The following is a 21,674-nucleotide window of genomic DNA, read 5'->3' as shown; positions in this document are numbered from 1 at the left end:
TGGCAATGCAGGACCTGATGTGGTTATATGTTCACAGAATGGTTGAAGTGGGAAGGGACCTCTGGAGGTCAACTGGTCTAACCCACCCAGAGCAGGTTGCCCGAGTGCCTCTGCAGGCAGCTTCTGAAGATCTCCAAGGAGGAGACTCCACAGCCTCTCTGTGGGCAACCAGTGCCAGTGCTCGGTCACCCGCACAGCACAGAAGTGCTGCCTGATGTTCAGAGGAAGCCTCCTGTGTTACAGTTTGTGCTGCCTCCTGTCCTGGCACTGGGCACCACTGAACAGAGCCTGGCGCTGACCTCTTTGCTTCCTCCCTTCAGGTCTTTATACACACTGATCAGATCCCCCTGAGCCTCCTCTTCCCCAGGCTGAAGAGTCCCAGCTCTCTCAGCTCCTCAGAGATGCTCCAGCCCCTTCATCATCTCAGTGACCCTTTGTGGGACTCTCTTGAGTATGTCCAGGCCTCTCCTGTACTGGGGAGCCCAGCACTGGACCCAGCACTCCAGGGGTGGCCTCACCAGTGCTGAGCAGAGGGGAAGGATCACCACCTCCCTCCCGCTGGCAATGCTCTGCCTAACACAGCCCAGGTTACCATTGGCCTTCCTTATTGCAAGGGCACACTGCTGGCTCATGTTCAACTTGGTGTCCACCAGGACCCCCAGGTCCTGTTCTGCAGAGCTGCTTCCCAGCCAGGCAGCCCCCAGCATGTCCCGGTGCCTGGGGCTGTTCATCCCCAGCTGCAGGACTTGGCACATCCCTTTGTTGACTGGCGTGCAGTTCCTGTGAGCCAGTTTCTCCAGCCTGTTGAGGTCTCTCTGGATGGCAGTACAGTCGCCTGGTGCGTCAAATATTTTGGTGATTGAATGCCATCATTTTGGAAGGGTCATGCTGTCTTTGTCCATTCAACCAACACGTTCAGCCTTAACCTGAAAGCATGGCCGCTTTCAGCCCAGTTTTGAATATATAAAACTCCTGGGATTTTCAGAGTAATTTTTACCTGTCAGGTCTATCTTGTATTCTTTGATGCCTAAATTCTAAGAGTTCTAAGAGGCAAACGATTATATATATTGTTTGTCCTCAGCTGATCTCTCTCACACAGAAGTGAGGCTCAGTCTGGCAAGTGAGGCATTTGGCACAAGAGCTAAGGAGAAGTACTTTTATACTCCGGAACCTGGACGCAGCACAAGTTGTTTCAGCTCTGTTTGCATGGTAGAATAGATTTAGCATTTAGCAGCTTCCCTTAGTTTTAGTAACTAGGAAACATTTCAGTGGTATGGCCATGTCCAGTTTTTGTAGCCCTACTTGTATACTTCCATTTCAAGGTTTGCGAGGAAAGAAACGTAGTTCCACGGGGCAATGCTTAATTCGCACCATTTGAGATTGTGCTGGCAGTACACAACAGCGTTGTATCTACTGCCCATTACTAAAAAAAGGGTAAAGCTGACCTAATGAGTCCAACAAGGCTGATGAGCTTTAAAGTCTGGAGTAGGTGCCATGAAGATTGTGCTTTCAAATGAAAAATCAGATGCAAAGTAAACTTCAGTTTTGGTAGTTCTTGTGTCATACAATACATTCATTACCAGAAATCTCTCTCTCTCTCTCTCTCTCTACATATATATATATATATATATATATATGAAGGGACTGTAACCTTCCTCTCATGGTTTAAGACATGCTTAACTTCTTGAGATGATATCACATTTGTTACATTCTTAAGTTGTATGTTTTAAGCATGCATGCTAGAGAAGTTTGTGGAGATAGAGCATGAAATTCTGGCTTCCCTGAAGCTGTAAAGATGTAGTAGTGTCTGTCTGTGTTCCGCGCTGAAAACATAACAAAGTGCTATCCAGCATACGTGCTTATTCTTTGGGTAAAGAGAAAACAAAACAAAAAGAACAACAGACACATGATAGTTGTTTAACACATTGCCCAAAGCAGAGCCAGAAGGTTCTCAGGCCACCCAAAGGAAAGCTGCGGTACACAAGCCCACATACAGTAAAAGGCAGTGCCAAAAGTGACATTAGTTACAAGCTTCCAGTACGTCAGCAGCAAGTGATGAAAGGCCAGCTCTTCGTTTACTGTAAACTGGAATTGTGCCATGAACTGACTGTGCTAACTCATGTCAGTGGAGGTATGGCTCTTTGTGAATGGTGAATGTGCAAACACAATTAGGTGGTACTTGTAGCATTAAAACATAATCAATGATGCAGATTTTATACCTGGTGATTTTTACAGTTTAAGCACTCTTAATAGTATGCATTTATTTTTTAAATCTAATCATTGTTGTCTTGAAATGTGCCTTTCAGTGAGCTCATTAGAACAGCAGATGGAGGACAGATTTCGTTGGATTGGTTTGATAATAATGACAGCTTATATTATCCGGATGCCAGCACAAGACCTACTGTCCTGTTATTGCCTGGTCTGACAGGAACGAGCAAGGAATCCTACATTCTTCATATGATCCATCAGAGTGAAACACTGGGATATAGGTGCTGTTACACTTCATTGTTTGTATTTTGTGTGCGAGATCACATTTAAGTATGTATATGTATAAGGTGTCTTCCTGATGCAAATGAGATCTAAAAAAATTAGTTTATGTAAGAAAGCAGTAGTAATAATAATAATAACCACATTATGTAACCGGCAGTAAATTCCGAAGGGCTGTTTTAGTATCTGCAGACGTGCTCCAGAAATTGCAGTGAAAGCAAGCTGTGTCTGCATAGGTCTTTGCTGCTGTGTCCTAAACTGTAACATCAGCACTTGTGTTACCTTTATGCTTTCTTGAGAAGGGGTTTGTATTCAGCTCCACAAAGACTTGTGTGGATGGGTTGCTGGCAGAAGGCCTCGGAGGAGGTCAGCTTCTGAATGCCAAGATTGCTTGATTCAAATTCCTGAGTGCAGGAAGGGGAGCCAACCTACTCCTACTGCTGTTTCAGGAAGAGGTTTGTCACCTCTTAATTGTCACTGTTTAATTTATTTTTTTATTAAGGCTTCTGGTCAGAATTGGGTAAAATAAGTGGATTAGTCAACGAGTAAATTCCTTTATGTAATCATATTCCTGCTACTGTGCTTTAAAATACGTTGTCATTGTTCCAGGATCCCTATTTGGAATATTGCATTTTGCAATTGCAGATTGGTATCTGCTATTTACTACATGACGTTCTTCAAATATATATGTGTGTGTGAGTGCCTATGTATATTTCTGGCTATCTGTTCTCTGGAGGTTTGGGGAGCTGCACTACTAAATTCTGAAAGTAAAACAGCGCTTTAACTGTTCAAACTACTTTTAAAATCACTTTAAAACTTACCTGTAAAAATACTAGAGGAAGAAAGATTCCAAATCAACAGCTTCTTAGAACTAATTCTTGAAGTATTCCTGACAGAAATATCCGCATTTGATCACCTAACAAAGAAAAGTATAACATTATAAAGGAGAACTTGAGGTTTTTGGTTTTAAACAGCCAAATTTGAAAAATACCAAAATATTTTTTCATGCCTTTAGGCCATCTAAATATAGCTTATGGCTCGTAATTGGCCAGCTCTGAGCTCAGGCAGAGCACGATCCATATTCCATCTTCCGGTAACCCCAGGGGTTCTCTTCCTGCAGTCTGACCTTGACTGACAAATCGCAGAGTTCACATAGAGTCCCATCAACTACAGTGGTATAAAGGTCATTCTGCACATGTCAGATTTTAGCATTTGTAGGGCAGTAAATATTTATGTGCTGAACTTACCCATCGAACTGGCTCGTTTTTCTTTATGTATTTTATATTTTTGGTGTAAGTTGTCATTTTCAGATGGATGAGCAATCTATATAACTGAATTTACTTTCTCAATTTTTAGATGCGTGGTTTTTAACAATCGTGGAATTGCTGGTGAGGATCTTTTGGTAAGGATGACTTTTAAGATAAATATCTGTCATGTGTAAGAAGTATGTATATATGTAATCATCAGTGTCTATTTGTAAGGCTGGATTTAAATGAGAGGAGCTCATAGCATATGTTGAAAATGCAGAGAAGAGAATCTAGTTATCTGGTAGATCAGTAACATGCCAATGTACATCTTTTATTTTAAAACTTAGAGACCAGCTGGTCAACACAATTGTTCTGTGAACATTTTGTTCCAGGAAATCACTTAAATTACCTGCATCTGTGACAGTAAAGTGAGCAATCCTTATACTTTTCTTCCTCAAAACACCATGGTATTTAAAATGTATGCATCCAAGAAATTCTGTTCACTCAATGTGATTTTCTCCTGTTGTTTTAACTTATAAATCAAAATATAAACAGTGGCAATTACTTTCCCAATTGCCAATAAACATTTAAGCATTTGGTTAAAAGCCGTGCCATTAAATTGATCCATATTATGTGTTATTGAATTAATGAGTCAGATTTATACGGGTAGTCATATCCTGAAAATTAATTTTGTATTTTTCTCAGCAATTACAACACTAGATTAGCTACAGCAGATTATTTTTTTTTTAATCATTTCTGGGACATACAAATCACAATTGCTTAGATGAAATCGTGAAGCTAAACGTTTTCTGCATCTTGGCACAAAGCATGATGAAAGACTGCTGAATAAGCCTTGTTTGCTCATATACATTTTGTTGACAGTTCTGAAGCTGGTATGGGTGTGCATAATACTAAGTATTGTTTTGCATTTTTTAATCCCCTGGTTTCAGACTTAAAAGCTCGGAATGTTTTTCCCATAATCAGATAAAACATTTCAATGCAAATATTGCTATGTTAGAGTAGCTTTCTGCATACTTTCGGAGATGGATCTACAGAGCAGTTTTGTGGCACACAAAGTCCTTATTGATGAATTTCTGAATTGCTAACAGAAAAGATCTCTTGTTTGGATGCATTGTGTGTATTTTAGTGTAATCGGATTTACATATTTAAGCATTATAAGATCTTACTGTGAAGAAAACCAGCTGAAATTATAACATTTTCTGTAAGGGGGTTTCTACATTTTAATATAAAATCCCTAGTTAATGAGTTTGAAGCATAGCTGGGCAACACAGTAGAAATAGTCATGAAAGTAATTCTTCTTCTAGTCTCTTTAAAGATAGATGTAAATTTACAGTCTACAATAGTTATTTAAAGAATCAGTTAAACAAATTAGAACATTTTTATTGAAAGTTACTGTGAATTATCGTTATGGAATGTTCAAATATTAGATGACCACAGCCAATGTGAGCTAAGTTGTTCTAAAATATCTGTGTACCCTGAGTGGATAGATATACATTGAAGTGTCAGGAATTAACTGAAATTAAAATGCAACTTCCCTCTTTAGTTTTATAAACTTTTAATCAAATATACTTTAACTTAGAATACATTAGAACTTAGGTACTAAAAATAATTTATTTTTCCTTGTAAACTTGACAACTTAATTAAAATGAAACACATTCACACCATTTGTAATTAATAGGATGTAATAAAGGGAACAGTGATTCATGTGGATGAGAATTGGAAATGCAACACAAATGGAAAACATCTTCAGATTTAATTATCCAGATTTAGCTTTTCTCTCCTTTTTTTAATCTGTGACTTCAACATTTTATTATTCATGTTAAATGTACTTTAGGTAATTATCTTCTTTTAATTAAACTTGTTAAAATTGTCCACAAATATCCAGGCTGTTTAACTGAAAGCAAATTAAAAAAAAAAAAAAAGCACCTTAAAATACAGTGTTGCTTCAGGCAACAAATATGTTCAATTAACTCATAATTAAATGTTTTTATATTTTAGTTTTAATGCTTGTACTGAATTTTGGCAGGCTAGCCTCTTGAGTTAAGTCAAGGTTGTTAACGTGTTTAGTAAGAGCTATATAGTTAAAATCTCTTTCTGTAGATGAAATCTAGAGAACTTACTGTACTGTAATTCTTATTATACCTAAAAGTATTTATCTCCCTTACACTGCTGCAGAGAGTCTGCAGATTGTAGCCTGTAGCAGTTGTCTCTGCAGGTGAGGCTCAAAAGCTATGCTTACCCTTCAAGTTGAGTGGGGGGGGGGATATCCAAATCCCAGGGATGGCAATGGAAGTCATTCCACATTCCAACTCAAGGCTTGAAGAGATGCTGCTGGTAGACAGAGAAGGGATAATGTATGTGTTTAATTGCTTTTGTTAGTATGTTAGTAAATTAGGTAAACAGCTCTGGTAAACTTACCCATCTATTTAGTTGCTTGTATCGTGTATAGAATCTAAATACTATCAAATACTATCAAATGCTAGCGGATAGAACTTGAAGTCTAATACTTTCTTTTGAAATTGAATGTGGGTGAAGATGGTCAAATTGTCATTATAACTTTCTTTTCTCTAAATTACAGCCTTTATGATGTGTTTTCATTTCTGTAGGGTATTTCAAAAACACCGATGCCTATGTAGTTTAGCTAGTGACTCCGTGTTCAGTTTTCATCTAATGATTTGGTGGTTGCAGATAGTGAACGTATTTATCACCTGTTTTGTTTTGTAATGATAGCAAGTATAATTCCTTCCTCCACCTCCTCCTGATATGTTTGCCATTTAGTGCACTTTCGCGATAAATTTATCTTATTATATAAAAGAACTGCTGTACATTTTTCTTTGTCCTTAAAGGATGATAAAAAAAAAGCTTATGATGGCGTTTTTCCCTGTGACTCCTTACAGACACCAAGGACTTACTGTGCAGCTAACACAGAGGATTTAGAGGCAGTTATTCATCACATACACAGCTTGCACCCCTCAGCTCCGTTCATGGCAGCCGGTGTTTCTATGGGAGGGTAAGGTATTATGTAACAGAAGTCTCAGCTTAACTATGATCATAAATAGGACTGTTGTAGCATGACTGTAAATGATTACTCTGAAATACTTACGTTACTTATTGAACTGCGACTAATTTCAGTCTGCCTGTAATTGTCAATATTTGGAAGGCTCTTAGAAGCTTAACACCTTCGAAGCTTTTAGCTTTGTGTCAAGTAAGGTGGAAAGTGGCCAGCATTCAGAAGCTGGCTGGGAGAGAAGACAGGAAGCACAGACAGAGTGATAGACAAGCAGGAGTGCAATAAAATCTTTGGAAGCTATGGAGCCCATCTTTGGAACAGAAAGATAAAAAGTAGGAACTAGAATTAACGTACTGTGTTTCTTAGCAATCTCTGGATATTAGAAGATATATCTTCATTCTGTTTGGGTTCTGCAGTGTGGGGGTAGGTTATTCTGGAAGAGATGTGATTATCTGCTCTGTCTGGCTCGGAAGCCAGAAGTATTGTTGTTGAAACCAGTATGGGTTGATTATAAGGTGGTATTAAGACTTGCTGTGTCCTGGCTTTTCTCCAGAAAGCATAGCTAGAACAGACAGTGATAGAACAGTTGCTAGAAAAATCACTGCAAGAAACTAGGAGAAATATTCAGACAGACTCTTTAACAAAAACTGGAGAAGAGAACTTCCATTAGAAGTACTTCAGACAGTAGTCACTTTTTTGAGACTTCCCTTCTTTCTGATAAATTTCATGGACAGTGGGCAGATAATAGCCCTGTATATTGACAACAATCTTCTAATGACTTGCAGGAGCTTTGGGATAAATACAGATTTGTTCAAACAATATAGTTACTGATAATCAACTAAGTAACTTGGAAGCCCTGTAAGTCAGTTAAGCCAATATTTTTCCCTTGGTGTTGCTGGGATTTTGCTAGTGTCTTCAGTATGAATATATACGGCCCTCTTCAGTATGTTGATGTCAGTCTTCCTGGGAAGTCTAAAATTGGGCACACTACTCCAGATAGTCTCATAAGTGCCAGGTACAGGGAAAAAATCACTTCACTAGACCTGCTTGTTTTGCTTGTGCTAACATAGCACAGTGTGTCGTTAATCATCTTCATTGCTGCACGGGTACACAAATTGCTGATTTGTGTTCAGCTTGCCCTCGTCTTTTCAGCAGTGCCATTCTCCCTCCAGTCATGAATCTGTCTTAGGTGCAACTCTTTGCATTTTCTTTTGTCGAACTCTGTCACGTGTCTGCCAGTCCACTTCTGCAGCCTGTTGAGGTCCCTCAGAATGACAGCTTTGTCGTCCAGTGCACAAACCACTCCCCACAATTTGACCTACAGGCTTGCCAAGGGTGCAGTCCATCTCATTATCCAGTTGTTAATAAAGATGTTGCACATTCTTAGCACCAGTATTGATCCCGGAGTAACACCAATAAGAACTGGTCCACAGCCCTCTAAGCCTGGTAGTCTGAGCTGGTTTTCCACCCACATTGCAGGTCACCTGTTAATACCCTGTCATTTCCAGTTTGGCTACGTGGAAGATTGTCAAAAACCTTGTAAGGTCAAAATAAACAGCATCCACTCCTTTCGCTTAATCAACGAGAGCAGTCAGCTTGTCATAGAAGGCAGTCAGGTTGCTCAGGCGTGTTTTGACCTTGGTAAGTCCATTCTGGCTGTTACCAGTCACCTTCTTGGCCTTCACATTCTTGGAAATAGTTTCCAATGGATAGACCAAGAGTGCTGATGTTAGGCTGACCAGACAGTATTTTCTCTTGTTTTTGTAGATGTGTGTGACTTCTTGTTTTTCCAGGCTCCGGGAGTATCCCATAATTGCTGCAACATTTCAAAAGTGATAGGCAGCAGTCTTACAAAAACCTTGGCTGTCTCCTTCTGGAGCTTTGGTGCACTGTACCTGGTCCCGTGTATGTCCAGTTTGCATAACTGGGCCCTAACTCAATCTTCTGCTGCTGCAAGTAATACTTCACTCTTCCGTACTCTGCATTTAGGTGCAGGGACCTGGAAGGTTTGAGGACAGACTTCAGCGATAGAGACAGGGAAAAAAGGTAGCCTTGGCCTTTTACAATTATTTTGTCATAAGGTTGCCTGCTCTGTTGTGTAGTGGGACCAGGAGGGAATACAGGTTCCTCCGTGTAACCTCTGTTCTTTGGGAAGATCCTCTGGAAGCCATTTCCAGTCATAGGAAGGATGAGGTGACCGACAAGAACAAAGCATGCTCGAGTGATCTGATTGCCTTTTATGATGATAATGACCAACTTCACTGCTGAGGGGTAAGGAGTGGTTGTTGCTTGCTCCCAGCCTTTCTTTTGGTACCAGTGTATTTATGGAAGTCCTTCTTGTTGTCCTGTGTGTCACGTGCTAATTCCAATTCCAGATGAACTTCGCTTTTCCAGACTGCATCCCCTGAATGCTTGGGCAATGACTGTTTCTCTCAGGCAGCCCCACCCCTCTTCCACCTTCAGGATATTTCCTTTTTGAACTCCATCAGGAGTCCACATGGGGACTGCTTCCATGCTTCAAAATTAATTGGAGCACTTACATGTTTAAAATTAGGCAGGAGCAGAGATCTCACTAGAGGCATACCGTGAAAATTATCCACTTGTCCTAATCTTCCAACAATTTTCATAATTTATTCTTTTTCAAATTATTGTGAGGAGCCAGTTAAGTTATATAGGACATGTTTGCCCAATTGAGAAGTAAAATAGGCATTCAATTCACAAAGGTAAAAACGTAAATGATCTCCAGATCTTCAGTGCATAATATTTTGGAAAGAGGTTTACCTTCTCTCCAGCACATACGTTCTGTAAATTCAGTTAGAGAAGTGGTTTCTGCTACTACTGCAACATTTTTATTGATTTATGTCTCAATTTTATCCTTAGAGAATATAGACCAGTGGTTCATAGGTTCCTCCTAGGTCCCTCTCACCTGTAGGTGAGAGGGAACACACGCTACCTAACTCCTAGTTGTGCAACAGGTGACTTTCCTCATTGGGTTTGGCTACCTGAGTAGTTTCCAGCTGCACATTCCCAAGCAGTGTTTGATGTTCTTTTCCAGCTGGTTCCTATCTGCTGGCAAGTTGGTAGGAGCTCATCTCCCTTTTGCACTGCTATCCTATAATTCCGTAGGTAGCGCACGGGGATAAATTATCTGTGCTGGAAGGTGGTTACGTGATGTTTTTGCTACAGGTTGCTGTCTCCTGAAGTATGACAGATGAAGCTAAGGTATAGAGTGTTGGTGTTCCAGCGAGCTATATTAAGTCGTGGAGCTTATAATGTTTTGACTTAAAGACTCTGTGTTAAAATGCTGGTTGGAAACCTTGAGGCCTCAGGCAGTAAAGTAAGACAGCTTTTCTGTTGCTATTTTTCTTTTACTACCTTCTTGGTAATTTATTTTTTCAACATCTGAAGGGTCAGGTACTGGTGAACTCTCCCTTTTTTCAACTCAATTATGCATCTTCAGTACAGACTGTAAGTTGTAGCTGGTCAGAAAGGCAAGTTTTATACCATTTATTTAGCTCATAATTTTGTTATTTTTATTAATTACCTACCATTTCATTCTTTGTACTCTCTTATGCGTGAGGTATGGTAAAGGTATTCAACCTTCAACTAAAAAGATAGCTTCATAAAATGGGGCAGGCGTGCCTGGGGTGGCTTGCATTTATCAGGCAGACTGATGAGATTTACCAGATCAGGAAGACTGAGTTGTAAAATTGCAAAACTTGCTAACAATTGAGTATACCTGTTCCATGAGTAAGGTACATTCACTTGACCTTTTCCTCCCCTTCGGTGATATAAATAAGACTAGTACATCTCTCTTTATTTTTAAATGTACTCCTACCTACATCCTACACAGTGCACTCAGCTCCTCTCTGAATGTGGAGAGAAAGCAAACTTCATGAGTCATATGTTGATGACATTCACTACCCTTTAGAAGTATTAGGCACAACTGTAAAGCTGATACAAGAAACTATGTGGAAAAACAGACAAAAAGGTGGCTGATTGTTATATTTGCTCTAGATTGAAGCAAACAACTTGATAGTATATATGTTTCTGTTTTTCATTTCTGTTTGTAGCATGCTTCTTTTAAATTACCTGGGCAAAACTGGCAGAGACACTCCTTTAATGGCAGCTGCAATTTTCTCTGCGGGTTGGAATGTTTTTGAGTCTGTAGAGTCTCTGGAGAAGCCACTAAACTGGCTTCTTTTCAACTATTACTTGACTACTTGTCTACAATCCTCCATCAGCAGGTGAGTTGCCTTCTGAACTATTTGGCAAGGTGGAAGGATGTTAGCATGAGATCTACAGCAGGTACAATAATATTGGGAAAATTAATGCTGTAATGACATTTCACATCGTTGTTCTGTGTGCATTCTTCTGTGGGCTCTGAAATCAAAAGGATTTTTGCAAAAAATATTGTCATCAATGTGACTAAATTTCTCTGCTCCTCAAGGGTGTCAGCACAAGAGTAATGCACTTCTAGATTTATGGATGAAGTGAACCGATTTAATTTTTTAGACATCTGCACATACTGAGTTTGAGTTTTATATGTGTATATATATATTTAAATACTAATTCTTTTAAGTCAGCTTTGACTGCAAAAGCATGGAAAGGACTAGTTCATCCTTTGCTTTGCAAAATTAGAGTGTATTTTATATTCCAAATACTGAATTTTCTTATCTTTGGCATCTTTGTCATGCGGATTTTGACTATGTTGCTGGATGTGCCTGTGTATGAATGAACAATTCTTCTGCTCTTGGATTCCAGACAGATTTTGAATATGACAGAAAATTAAAAACAAGCATGTTCTTGTTAGGAAGTTATTTCTTCAAATGTATCTATAAAGCAGAGGACTTCTGTTTCTATTGCAGAAAACAAGTCCTCCAATTTTTCTTTCTTTCTCTTTAGGCATCGACAAATGTTGGAAAAATTATTTGACATGGATCTCGTGATGAAGGTATGTGGAAATGTTGCTTCTGATTTAGCTTGATGCTCTTTTCCAAATGCTGACATATTCCCTATTTGAATTCTATACTTCAGGCTAGAACTGTTAGAGAATTTGATAAACAGTTCACTTCAGTCATGTTTGGCTACCGTACAATTGATGATTACTATGAAGACGCTAGCCCATGTCGCAAGCTGAAGTCAGTAGGAATTCCAGTGTTATGTCTGAACTCTGTGGATGATGTTTTCTCACCGGGTCATGGTAAGCTTATGATTTTTAAAATATACTTCTGTCTGTGCAGTCTTTTAAGACCAACTATACAGGTTTGAGAATGAACTATGTGTGGAGATTTATATAAATACTACTTGCATGTAGGGTCACAACCTCCAGGAGTGGATCAGTCTTGCAATTTACGTAGTATAAGATATGTGCAAAATAGCTGATTACAGAGACGCCTGATTAGAACAGAATGCAGGAGCACACGGGGTGGCAGTCATTAGCCCTTAGTAGGTAGCCTCTTTATAGTCAAAAGAAATATGCACGTTTAGGGTGTGAGTTATTTCGCTATATGAAAGATGCCAGGTGTATTGCTCCCAAAAGTGCCCATTTCTATTCACAAAGTATGGAAGCAGCCTATAAAGAAGAGCTCAGATACATATGTCTGGATTGTAGACATTCAGAGTTGAACAAGAGTGAAACCAAATATTTTCCATTACCATTCTTCAAGCCATTCCCTACAAAGAATATCTGGGACTTGCTTATGTTTCAGATGACTTGAAGTTCTCAGCTGTTGTTGCTCATGATCCCAATGACATAAACTCCAGAGCCTGAAAATAGAAAAGTAAGAAAACGTGTAGGTTAGCATGTGGACCAAAATCTAGGGTAAAGGAAGAGATACAGACAAGGTGAGCTTCTCAAAGGAGACACAGTAAAATTGATAAAAACCTAAGTGGTGAAGCAGCAATATCAGCTAGTAACTGATAGGCTGAAAACCCTGTTTTCCTTCCTCTTTCTGTTTTCAGCCAGCCACATGAGTATTATGAACATTTTGCTTTTGATCTGTAATCCTGTTGCTAACTGTCTCAAAAAAGATCTGTTTGTTCCTGCAGTTTATGTGTTGGTTTCAGTGTCTGAGAAGAAAAGAGAGAACAAAAAAGTTAATGTAGAGGAAAATTGCTATAATGAGCAGGTGGTTGAGGACCCAGTCTTCAGTAGTGAACACCTCCCATGTATGAAGTTGAAGTTCATTCACTTGATTTATTTCAGGAAAGTTTTTTTCTGCCACCACAAGTGAGATTCTTGTAGAATGAGACACAAAATTGAAGTGAGTAAACAGATTAGAACAACAAACAGAAGAATGAAGGAATTGGAAGGGGTTGTGTATGTGTGTATGTACTAGTTATGTGTGCCTATACATATAGCACATACAGAAACACGCTCATACTTTATGTTACTGTTAGTAGTTTGAAGAACCGTTGGAGACAAATACGACACAAAGAGAAAAGGGCCATTCCGGTGGAGTGCACTAGGAAAAGATTTCTTCTCCTCTTGAGTAAAAAACATCCATGCTATGCGTGAACAATATAAAGAGGTGACAGCCTCCTAATAGGAGGAAAGAAGATGGTGACTCTAGATTAGCCAAACTACCTATCCCTTACTGGCCAAAACACGGGCCTAAAAAGATGTAAGATCAGGACAAACTTAGTAATAATCTTCCAGAACGCTGCATCTACCTTCCACAATTAACAGTTCAGGGATGTTCTGAACCAGAGTTGATCCCTTTGTATTTACTAGCTTCTACAGGACTTTTTTTCTTGAAGTTGTCCAGTTGTGGTTTCTGTTACAAGCATATACTGTCATGGAAATGAGAGTGGATATGGCCGTGACCCTAAAATCTGTGTCCGAATGTAAAAGCTGCCCAGTCACCTGAAGATAAAGTTTTGTGGGTCTTATGACCCCAGGGATGACCTCCCCCATAGTACTACAAGGCAGGTGATCTAGTGTGCCATGCTTCTGCCTATCAGGTGTCTTAGAGAGGCAGCAATGGCTTCACCTCCATGCTTAGCCCTAGCTCAGTTTGTAGTTTCTCTTCTAAAATGAAACACCGTGACAGGAGTAAGCTGGTTTGTTAGCACAATTAACAGCAGCAGTGAACCAGAGAGCGTGCCTGTGTCCCTATGGGATATGATAACTTTTTCCACCTTTTTCCCACTGAGACTGGGACCTTTGTGCAGAGATACTCCATGCCACTGTCTCTTCATTTTAGAATATAGCCAACCTCCAGTCCTCAAGAGCCAAACCTGACCCCATGAACTTCAGTCTGAACACAAGAAAACATGTTTTTTACTGTAAGGGTGGTCAGAAACTGGAGCAGGTTGCCCAGAGAGGTTGTGGAGTCTTCATCTGTGGAATTGTTCAAAACCTGAAGGGACACAGTCTGGAGCAGCCTGCTGTACCTGACCCTGCTTCAGCAGGGGAATTAAGACTAGGGGATCTTGTGAGGTCCCTTCCACTCTCACTGGTTCTGGGATTCTGTAGATTGACTCACCAGAAGATTGAGTCCCCTTGATCTGCTGTAGCAGATCCCTCCTCCCTTGGAACTGGTCTGTAAAAGAAACACAGCTCTTTGTGAACAGTTGATTATAGGGACGGTCCCTTGTGTAAGGTTAAGTATCGAACCTATTGTTAGAACTCGATAATAAAAATGTCTTGGAAGTCTTGCAGCATAGAGAGAGGAGAGGTAAGGTACCATGAAGAATCTGAAACAAGAAATGTTAGTCTGTGGTAATGACTGTCCATCCTCTCTTGAGCTCTGAACCTAACCTGCCTTTCTCCATTAAAATGTGTGGGTGGGTAAGCATCAATTTATTCCTCGTCCACAGAGTTACGCTGTTGGCTGTAAACCAGTGTCGTGGTGGTGACTAGTTTGCCTTAGGAAGGGCTACCAGAGGAAATGTTGACTTACAGCTAATAACAGCATGACTTTGTTACGTGTGTGTATCCTTGGCTTCTTTTTAGTTAGTGAAAAGTTGTGCTGGCAGGAAACAAAGGGCACCCTGATTAGCAGCCTAGGAGTTACGGCTGATGCCATCAGTTACTGGAGGTCACTCATCTTGGCACTTCTGCCGTCTCTTTTGTGTTAGCAAACATGAAGGTCTGGTGTTAATCTGGGAGGTGACTTTATTCTGGCAACTGTATTTCTGACTTGAAAGTGTGTGGACACAGGTTAGCCTGTGGCACCAGAGGCAATTTCCACTGACAGTTGTGTAAGGGATTCAAAGCCACAGACCTTCTTCTCAGCCAGCCCTGGTCTTCTGCTGACTTTGGGAACTGGTTATTTCATTCCTCATCAAGCTTCATCTCTCCTAATAATACCTATCACCTTGTAAGCTACCTTCCACTGCTCTTGTAGATAGCTGTAGATAGTTTCAGACATTTGGGAAGCAGGCCTAGAAAACCCATTAGGGAGAGAGCTGTGCCAGAATTCCTTCATGATTAAATGTCCCTTACAAAGCCAGCCACACCTGTCTTCCTATAACGGAGTTTGGGGGATGCAAACCCAGGTCTCCTCTGTCATTACGCAACTTAGACTTCAGGAGAGACTTCCTGTAAAAAGCGTTGATGCTGTTTTTGTTGCCTCTTACTACCTGACCACTTCTCGTATAGCTTTTGATACCTTTTGTGTTTTCCGGGAATCATTGTTGAATATATTGTGAAAATACACCCTTTGATCCTAATCCAGTATTAGGAAGAAACAATTCATTTGCATTCCTTCCTTAATGTTGATGTTTAACGTTCATAGAGCTTGGCAGCTGATGTATCTGAAATTTAATTTCGGGATGCAGTTCTCAGACTGCATATGACTAAGTAATGAAAGCAAATGCTTTCTTCACTGTGTGACACTTCGCTCACCATCACTAATTGGAACAAGCCATTGTTTGAGGAAGTATGTAATATAACCAAGTCAAGCCCTTTTATTTTGCAAGTGTCAAATTAAGAAGATGGAATGATAGCATTCATTGGCAGTGTCATATTTAACTTTTCATCTGAAGTGGCATTTTCCTCCTCAGAGACTTTGAGCAGTTTATTAAGCATCCAACTTAAATCCAACTTAAATTTCACCATACTAACGCTTAGCTAATTACTGCTGGTGTGTGCTGTGCTCGAGCTGAAAGCCTGCCTTTGAAGTTAGGGACTATGCCAGCTCCCTCCTGATCCCTTGTGCCAAGTAAGTGCATGTCTGAACGGCCATTGTCCTGAACTTTTTGTTGTACTGAACTTCTCTGTCTCTCTGAATCCAAACTTAGAGTGTGTTATTTTGCATCCACTTACGTAAACAGCCCAACGGATTGTGTTTTTTTATTGTACATAAAACAAATTGATTTTGAACAAGGTAATTCTGCACATGCGTATTTACATTGTGGTTCTAATAACAAATAACAAGTCTGTGCACTGCTGGATCAAACAGCAGCACAGATTTTGATCAGTAGAAGCATATGTGCAAGGTTAAATTTGGACAAAAATGAACAGTAGTGTCTTTTGGCATGCCAGCCTGTAACCCAGAGTGTGTCACATCCAGTGCTCCGTTCGTCTGCCCTTTACATTGCAGAATTTGCTCTTTTGCATTGTGGGTCTACTTGTGGATGGCTAAGAGACCCTGGAAACAGTCTTGAGAAAAGCACCACACCACTGCCAAGCATCATTTGCATTTTGGCACTGGAGAGCAACACAGAATTTTTCAGTTCTTCTCCTGAGAAGCTGCAGAGCAAGAAACTCTGCTGGGGAGGAATCACACAAATGGTGACCCAACTGTGTCAAGACTGACTATGCCAGGGGCAGGCTTTCCTGTGCACCGTGGGGGAGGTAAGAGCAGGGATGCAACAGCAGGTCAAATTTGGCAGCTGATAAAAATCCCCACTGTGGATGGAAATAAAAGGCTTGCATATCCAGCACCATGTTGCAGCTTATGACGAGTGATGATCTGTGGCAGAATTCAGTTGGAAATGAATGTGAGATGGAATAGGGCGAACTCTCGGGATGGGGAAGGTGACATTCGTAAAGGTCTCTGTGTGGCTCACGCCTTACCCAGCAGCACAGAAGAGGAGCAGCCTCACGGTGCTGCTGGGTTTGCAGGGGAGAGCTGCTGGGGCTGTTCAGAGGCAGGCTGCATGTAGCCCCCGCTATTACCAACCAGCGTGGGAATGGCCCACACACCACTAGAGGGAAGACAGGCAGGTAGGTTGGTACAAATAACCCTCGCGGTAGGCAGAAGCTCACGTGAATCGCAGCCACCATCTTCGTACGCCGCAGGGTGTTCATCCAGAGAACCCAGGGGAGCCAGACCAGAGACGCCTGGGCAGATAACTGAGGCAAGACTCCAGGCGAGTGCTTGCGGAGCGTGGGGCCTGAAGCTCAGGCATGCTTTGGGTTGCAAGAACTGACACACTGCTGCATCTCTGGTTTCCAACCTGTGCTATTACCTCGTCCAGGCTGTCAGGCCCTATGCTTTTATCTCATCGACTTCTCTTTTTAGCCTTGCCTCTGCAGTGCTTTAGAAGGCCCAGATACCGCGTGTGCTATTTCCAGTTTTCCAGCTGAACAAAGGAAAATTCAAGGACTTTTTGTAGAGACAGTGAGAAACATGGTTTCTTCCACCTAGTAAAGAATCAAAATCACTTACTAAATGATTGAATCTATAAACTGCTTAAATGCATGCAACTTTGAAAGAGAGTGAAATAAATGAATGGTGCTGAGTAGCAAAGAATCCCACACATTTCAAGAGAATCCCCACTGCTCTCCGGAGCTCACAGTCTGTGCTCCACCAGGACACAATCGAGTACCTTATATGACGGGCAGGAATACCATAAAACAGTCATAGAAGATGCTAACAGTGCTGGGGGGTTAGCATCCGTGCTGAGGCCCTGGAGCGGAGCAGAGCACATTCCACACGCTGCTGGGACAGGCCCCCGAGGCACAGGCTGCTCCCCTGCCTGCCTGCAGGCCCTGCGCCCCTGCCCCGTCTGTTTAAGTTGCGTCTGTTTGCTGCAGTTGTCGCATTTGGGGTCTTGCTTGACTTGCTCTGCCTGGCTGTCCTTTGGCTGAGGAACAGGCGACGTGCTGTTACCCGAGCTGATGAAAATGAAGGCAAATCGGCATCAGAGGCACACAGCAGTGAGTCTGCCAGCACCCAAATGAAAGGAAGGAACGTGGGCATAAAGAAGCTAAAGATGTGCAGGGATAATGACTGCTCACGGATAATGACCTTTGAGGTAGCAATGTACCTCTGAGGTAGCAAAGGTTAAAGGAAAGCCGGCCCCTAGAAAGGGGGGGAGGTCTCTCAGGAAAGTTCAGTCAGAAGGGGATGTGGACAGCTGAACCGCCCCCCAAAAGTGACCCTGATTAAGTGTCTCTCTTTGGAAATACTTTTAAATAAACAAGGCAGCAGTAGAAGTCCTGTGAATGACTCACTGCTTTCTGTTGTAGTGCCAAAGCATTTTTAATTTAGCAGTGTATGACCTAAAAATCAGATTTATTTTCTTGTGGAATCATAACCTTTTTTTGACAGTTCGGTGAAACCTCTATTACTCCTCTCTGGACAAAACGTGTGTTCTTTTGCTGCTGTTTCTTTTCTGTTAGCCTGAATAATCAAAAAATCTGTACAAATTTTGTGTTATTTTTTTTTTCTGTTCCATGAGGTACATTATTTCAAAACCAGAACTTTTAAAAGGCATTCTTCACTGAAACGCTTGAAATTTCTGCTTGTTCAGGAGTATATTCAGTGTACTTACAATTTCTGAGGAAATCACTTAAAGTAGCTAATTTTTACATCAAGAGCACAAACACCAGAGTTCCATAAAGCTCCACCATTGTGTCAGCCAGTTCATAGGATGAGCATCATCCCACCACACTGAAATAATCTGCAAATTCATATGCTTTCTCGGCTGTCAGTCTGCACTAACTGACCTTTATTTTCTTTCACAAAGGTAGCTGCCCAGGTGATAGCGAGCGCTGGTTAAGCCACACATTTGTGCTTATTCAAGATAAGAGGTGCCTCCCTTTAAGCTAACTGGAGGCTGGCTGTGAGGTGGCCACCTCACTGTAGCCCTCATCAGAGTCTGTCTGCTGCCATTCATATATTGGTATTAGTGTTGTGAACCAGGTCAGGGAGCTGAAAACTAACCCAGCAAAAGAAAAACACTTGGTGTATCTGGTCTAATAATCTGAATTGTATATTAAGGCATTTTCTAGTAGTCACTGTACAGCAGAGAACCACAAACCTACTGAATAACGTGGGGTGGATTTCTGTGTCCTTGTGCGGTTGTTTGCCTTCCTCTTACTTTGTTTCCTGGGTGTATTCAGATGATGAGTTCCTCAGGGTGAGAACTGTCTCCCACTTTGTTTCCACGGTGTGCCCTAAACATGCAGTGTAAATGTATGGCAAAACAGATACAATAATGATGACAACCCAGAATTTTCTTTAATTTTAGCTCGTGACGGCATTAACAGTTTTGTGTTTGCAGTCTCCTAAAAAAAAGAATGGGATTCACAGTTAAGTTCCCAAGTTCCTCATTTTTTCCAAAGTTGGATATTGCAACAAAGGTTAAAAACTACGGGCTTGATTGCCCTTTTGTTTATATTATATATACCAAATCATAAATATGCGTCAACATGAGTGCTGTTACATCAGTAAGAAAGATGAACCCATGATTTCTGAAAGTTTTACAGCAGCCAGAAAAATCCTACAAAAAAGGTGAGTTAATGATGAAGAGATAAATGTCTTTTAACATAGCTATGGTTCTAAGTCCTCTTGCGGTACATTTAAGCATATGTTAACGTGCATTTTTATTCATATATAGTGTGACAAACATTTGAGAAAAATTATTCGGTGGCTGGCATTTCATAGAAGAATAAGTACTTAAAGTTCTCCCCCCCACCCTTTTAGCTATACCAGTAGAAACTGCCAAACAAAACGCAAACGTTGCTTTGGTTCTGACTTCTTGCGGAGGCCACATTGGTTTTCTGGAAGGAATATGGCCAAGGAAGTGCACTTACATGGACAGAGTCTTCAAGCAGTTCGTGCAAGCTGTGTTTGAGCATGGAAACAAAATCTTTAGCATGTAGCTTTGGACCACTACTGTAGCACAGTGGCACATTCTGACAAGGGCAGTTAAGCTTAATGCACAAATTTTAACTACTGTAAGCCAGCAAATGGATGAAGTCCATTAGTACATGCAAAAATATTTTTTGCCTAAGATTTTGTAGCAAGAAACTAAATATTACGTTGTCACTTTTGTATTTATTTTTAATATGCCTTACTAAGAATGACCTTAAATGAAACAGCATTCTGCATACATCAAATTGCACTTAACCAAAACCATCAAGTAAATAGATTGTAATTCCTCAGGATTTTAATTTAAACTACTATATATTTAGGAGACTTAATGTAGATGGCTTTTAATATCAGAATGGCAACACTCAAAATAGCATTTATTATCCTGTCACACATAGTTAAAGTTGATATATTCCTTAGGTGAAAATCTTAAAATACGGAAACAAAAGGAAGGAACACGAAGAAGCACTGGTTCTTCAGATAGGTCTGAATTGCAGCATACTATTCCGTAGCATTAGACTGATCTGCTTTTGCTGTTTTACCCTGAGAGTGTCCAGATTTAGGGCCAGTTACTGTTTTTTAAACGATGTCAATGCCATATTCATTTTACATGATTTTTTAAACAGTTTATTTATAGTGTTTACATATAACCAAAAGATTCCTTTAAAACAGTACTGTAATAACTTATGTAATTGAAAGACATTTTGCATTTCAATGTTTGTGTATAGCCGGGTGTTATCATATATGTAATGCATACTTCATATAACTGGTAATTTCAGTTATTCTGTCTGTTATGTTTATATTACCCTGCGAGAACATTTCAGTTTTAAAGAATAAACATTAGAGCATTAGGAAACTATCAAAAAGTCTGTTTTAAATTAAAAAAAATAATCTGAACCCATTGCCTCTGCTATTGTTTCAGCTAATTTCTAAAACGGGTGTAGCAAACTGTTCAAAGAAAGGTGGGAGCTGGGGGGGTGGTCTCTCTGGTTTGCTGTGTGATCCTTTGTCAGCACTTCGGCAAGAGGTTGTGACATCAGCGTTCTCCTCAGCCCTGCAGCAGAGCGAGAGCTAAAGCGGGTCCCTGAGGAAAAAGGACAGTTAGACGCATTTTGAAACTGCTGGGAAGTCCTAATTTAGGGCACGTTGAAATTAAATCTTTTAACCAGCTTCCGTGGAGATCCCCTCTCATTCTACTGTCTGATTTGGGCCTAGCCACACAAGATCAGGCAGTAAAAGTGCAAAGGCGTCTTCATTGTTTTGTTTTGAGCAGGCTCAGAACCACAAGAAAACGTGGAGAAAAAAGCAAGTCAGGTCTTCTGTCACAAGCAGTATGTGAACAGTCCTCTTGCGAGGCATGTTTCCTAGTAACAGCAAAGGCAAAGGAAGAACAAAAATACTTTTTGTCGTTAGAAGAAGAAGAAATCAGGACGTGCTGTAGGAAAGCTAGTTTTGTAAGGTGGAAGGTTAAATTAAAAATCAGAAAGTGCTTTTAGGTTTTGACTTTTTAGGGCAAGGCATTGGTCCTTGCGCAAATAATAAAATCTAACTTCTTCACTGATAAGGAAAACGAGAAAAGTGACTTGTAAAAGTGAAACAAAATTTTGTGCATGTTGCTACAACAGATGAAATCAGCATATTAGTAGGGTGCCTTATTCATCCGTACATTCATTTCCATTACAAAAGTTATGTTCCTACAAAAACAGCGAGCAATAAACTGTGTATTGTGTATTATATTTGTAAAATCGTTCAGGTGCAGTATGTTCAAAACTCAACGTCAACTATTAATAAAAAATAAAACCGCTTATATTAAAAACACACCTTACCATTTAAATAAAAGTGACGTGGCAGAACTTG

General features: G+C 40.5%; 1 protein-coding gene across 3 annotated transcripts in view; it reads left to right on the top strand.

The window, feature by feature from the left end:
- Window positions 1-21,674, top strand: part of ABHD3 (abhydrolase domain containing 3, phospholipase) — a 23,762-nt gene extending 2,088 nt beyond the window's left edge. Inside the window, exons 3-9 of one of the 3 annotated variants that reach the window (XM_048058050.2) lie at window positions 2,307-2,489; window positions 3,844-3,889; window positions 6,653-6,765; window positions 10,839-11,012; window positions 11,671-11,719; window positions 11,803-11,968; window positions 19,650-21,674. In XM_048058050.2, coding sequence (XP_047914007.1) covers window positions 2,307-2,489; window positions 3,844-3,889; window positions 6,653-6,765; window positions 10,839-11,012; window positions 11,671-11,719; window positions 11,803-11,968; window positions 19,650-19,828 — 910 coding nt within the window. In that variant the 3' untranslated portion in view covers window positions 19,829-21,674. Of the gene's footprint in view, window positions 1-2,306; window positions 2,490-3,843; window positions 3,890-6,652; window positions 6,766-10,838; window positions 11,013-11,670; window positions 11,720-11,802; window positions 11,969-17,240; window positions 19,371-19,649 lie in introns of those variants that run through there. The other 2 variants (XM_048058051.2, XM_048058052.2) reach the window with 2 other exon arrangements.

This window comes from Anser cygnoides, chromosome 2 (assembly GCF_040182565.1).
Source record: "Anser cygnoides isolate HZ-2024a breed goose chromosome 2, Taihu_goose_T2T_genome, whole genome shotgun sequence".
NCBI classification, from domain to species: Eukaryota; Metazoa; Chordata; class Aves; order Anseriformes; family Anatidae; genus Anser; species Anser cygnoides.
This window is presented reverse-complemented; position numbering and strand designations above follow the sequence as displayed.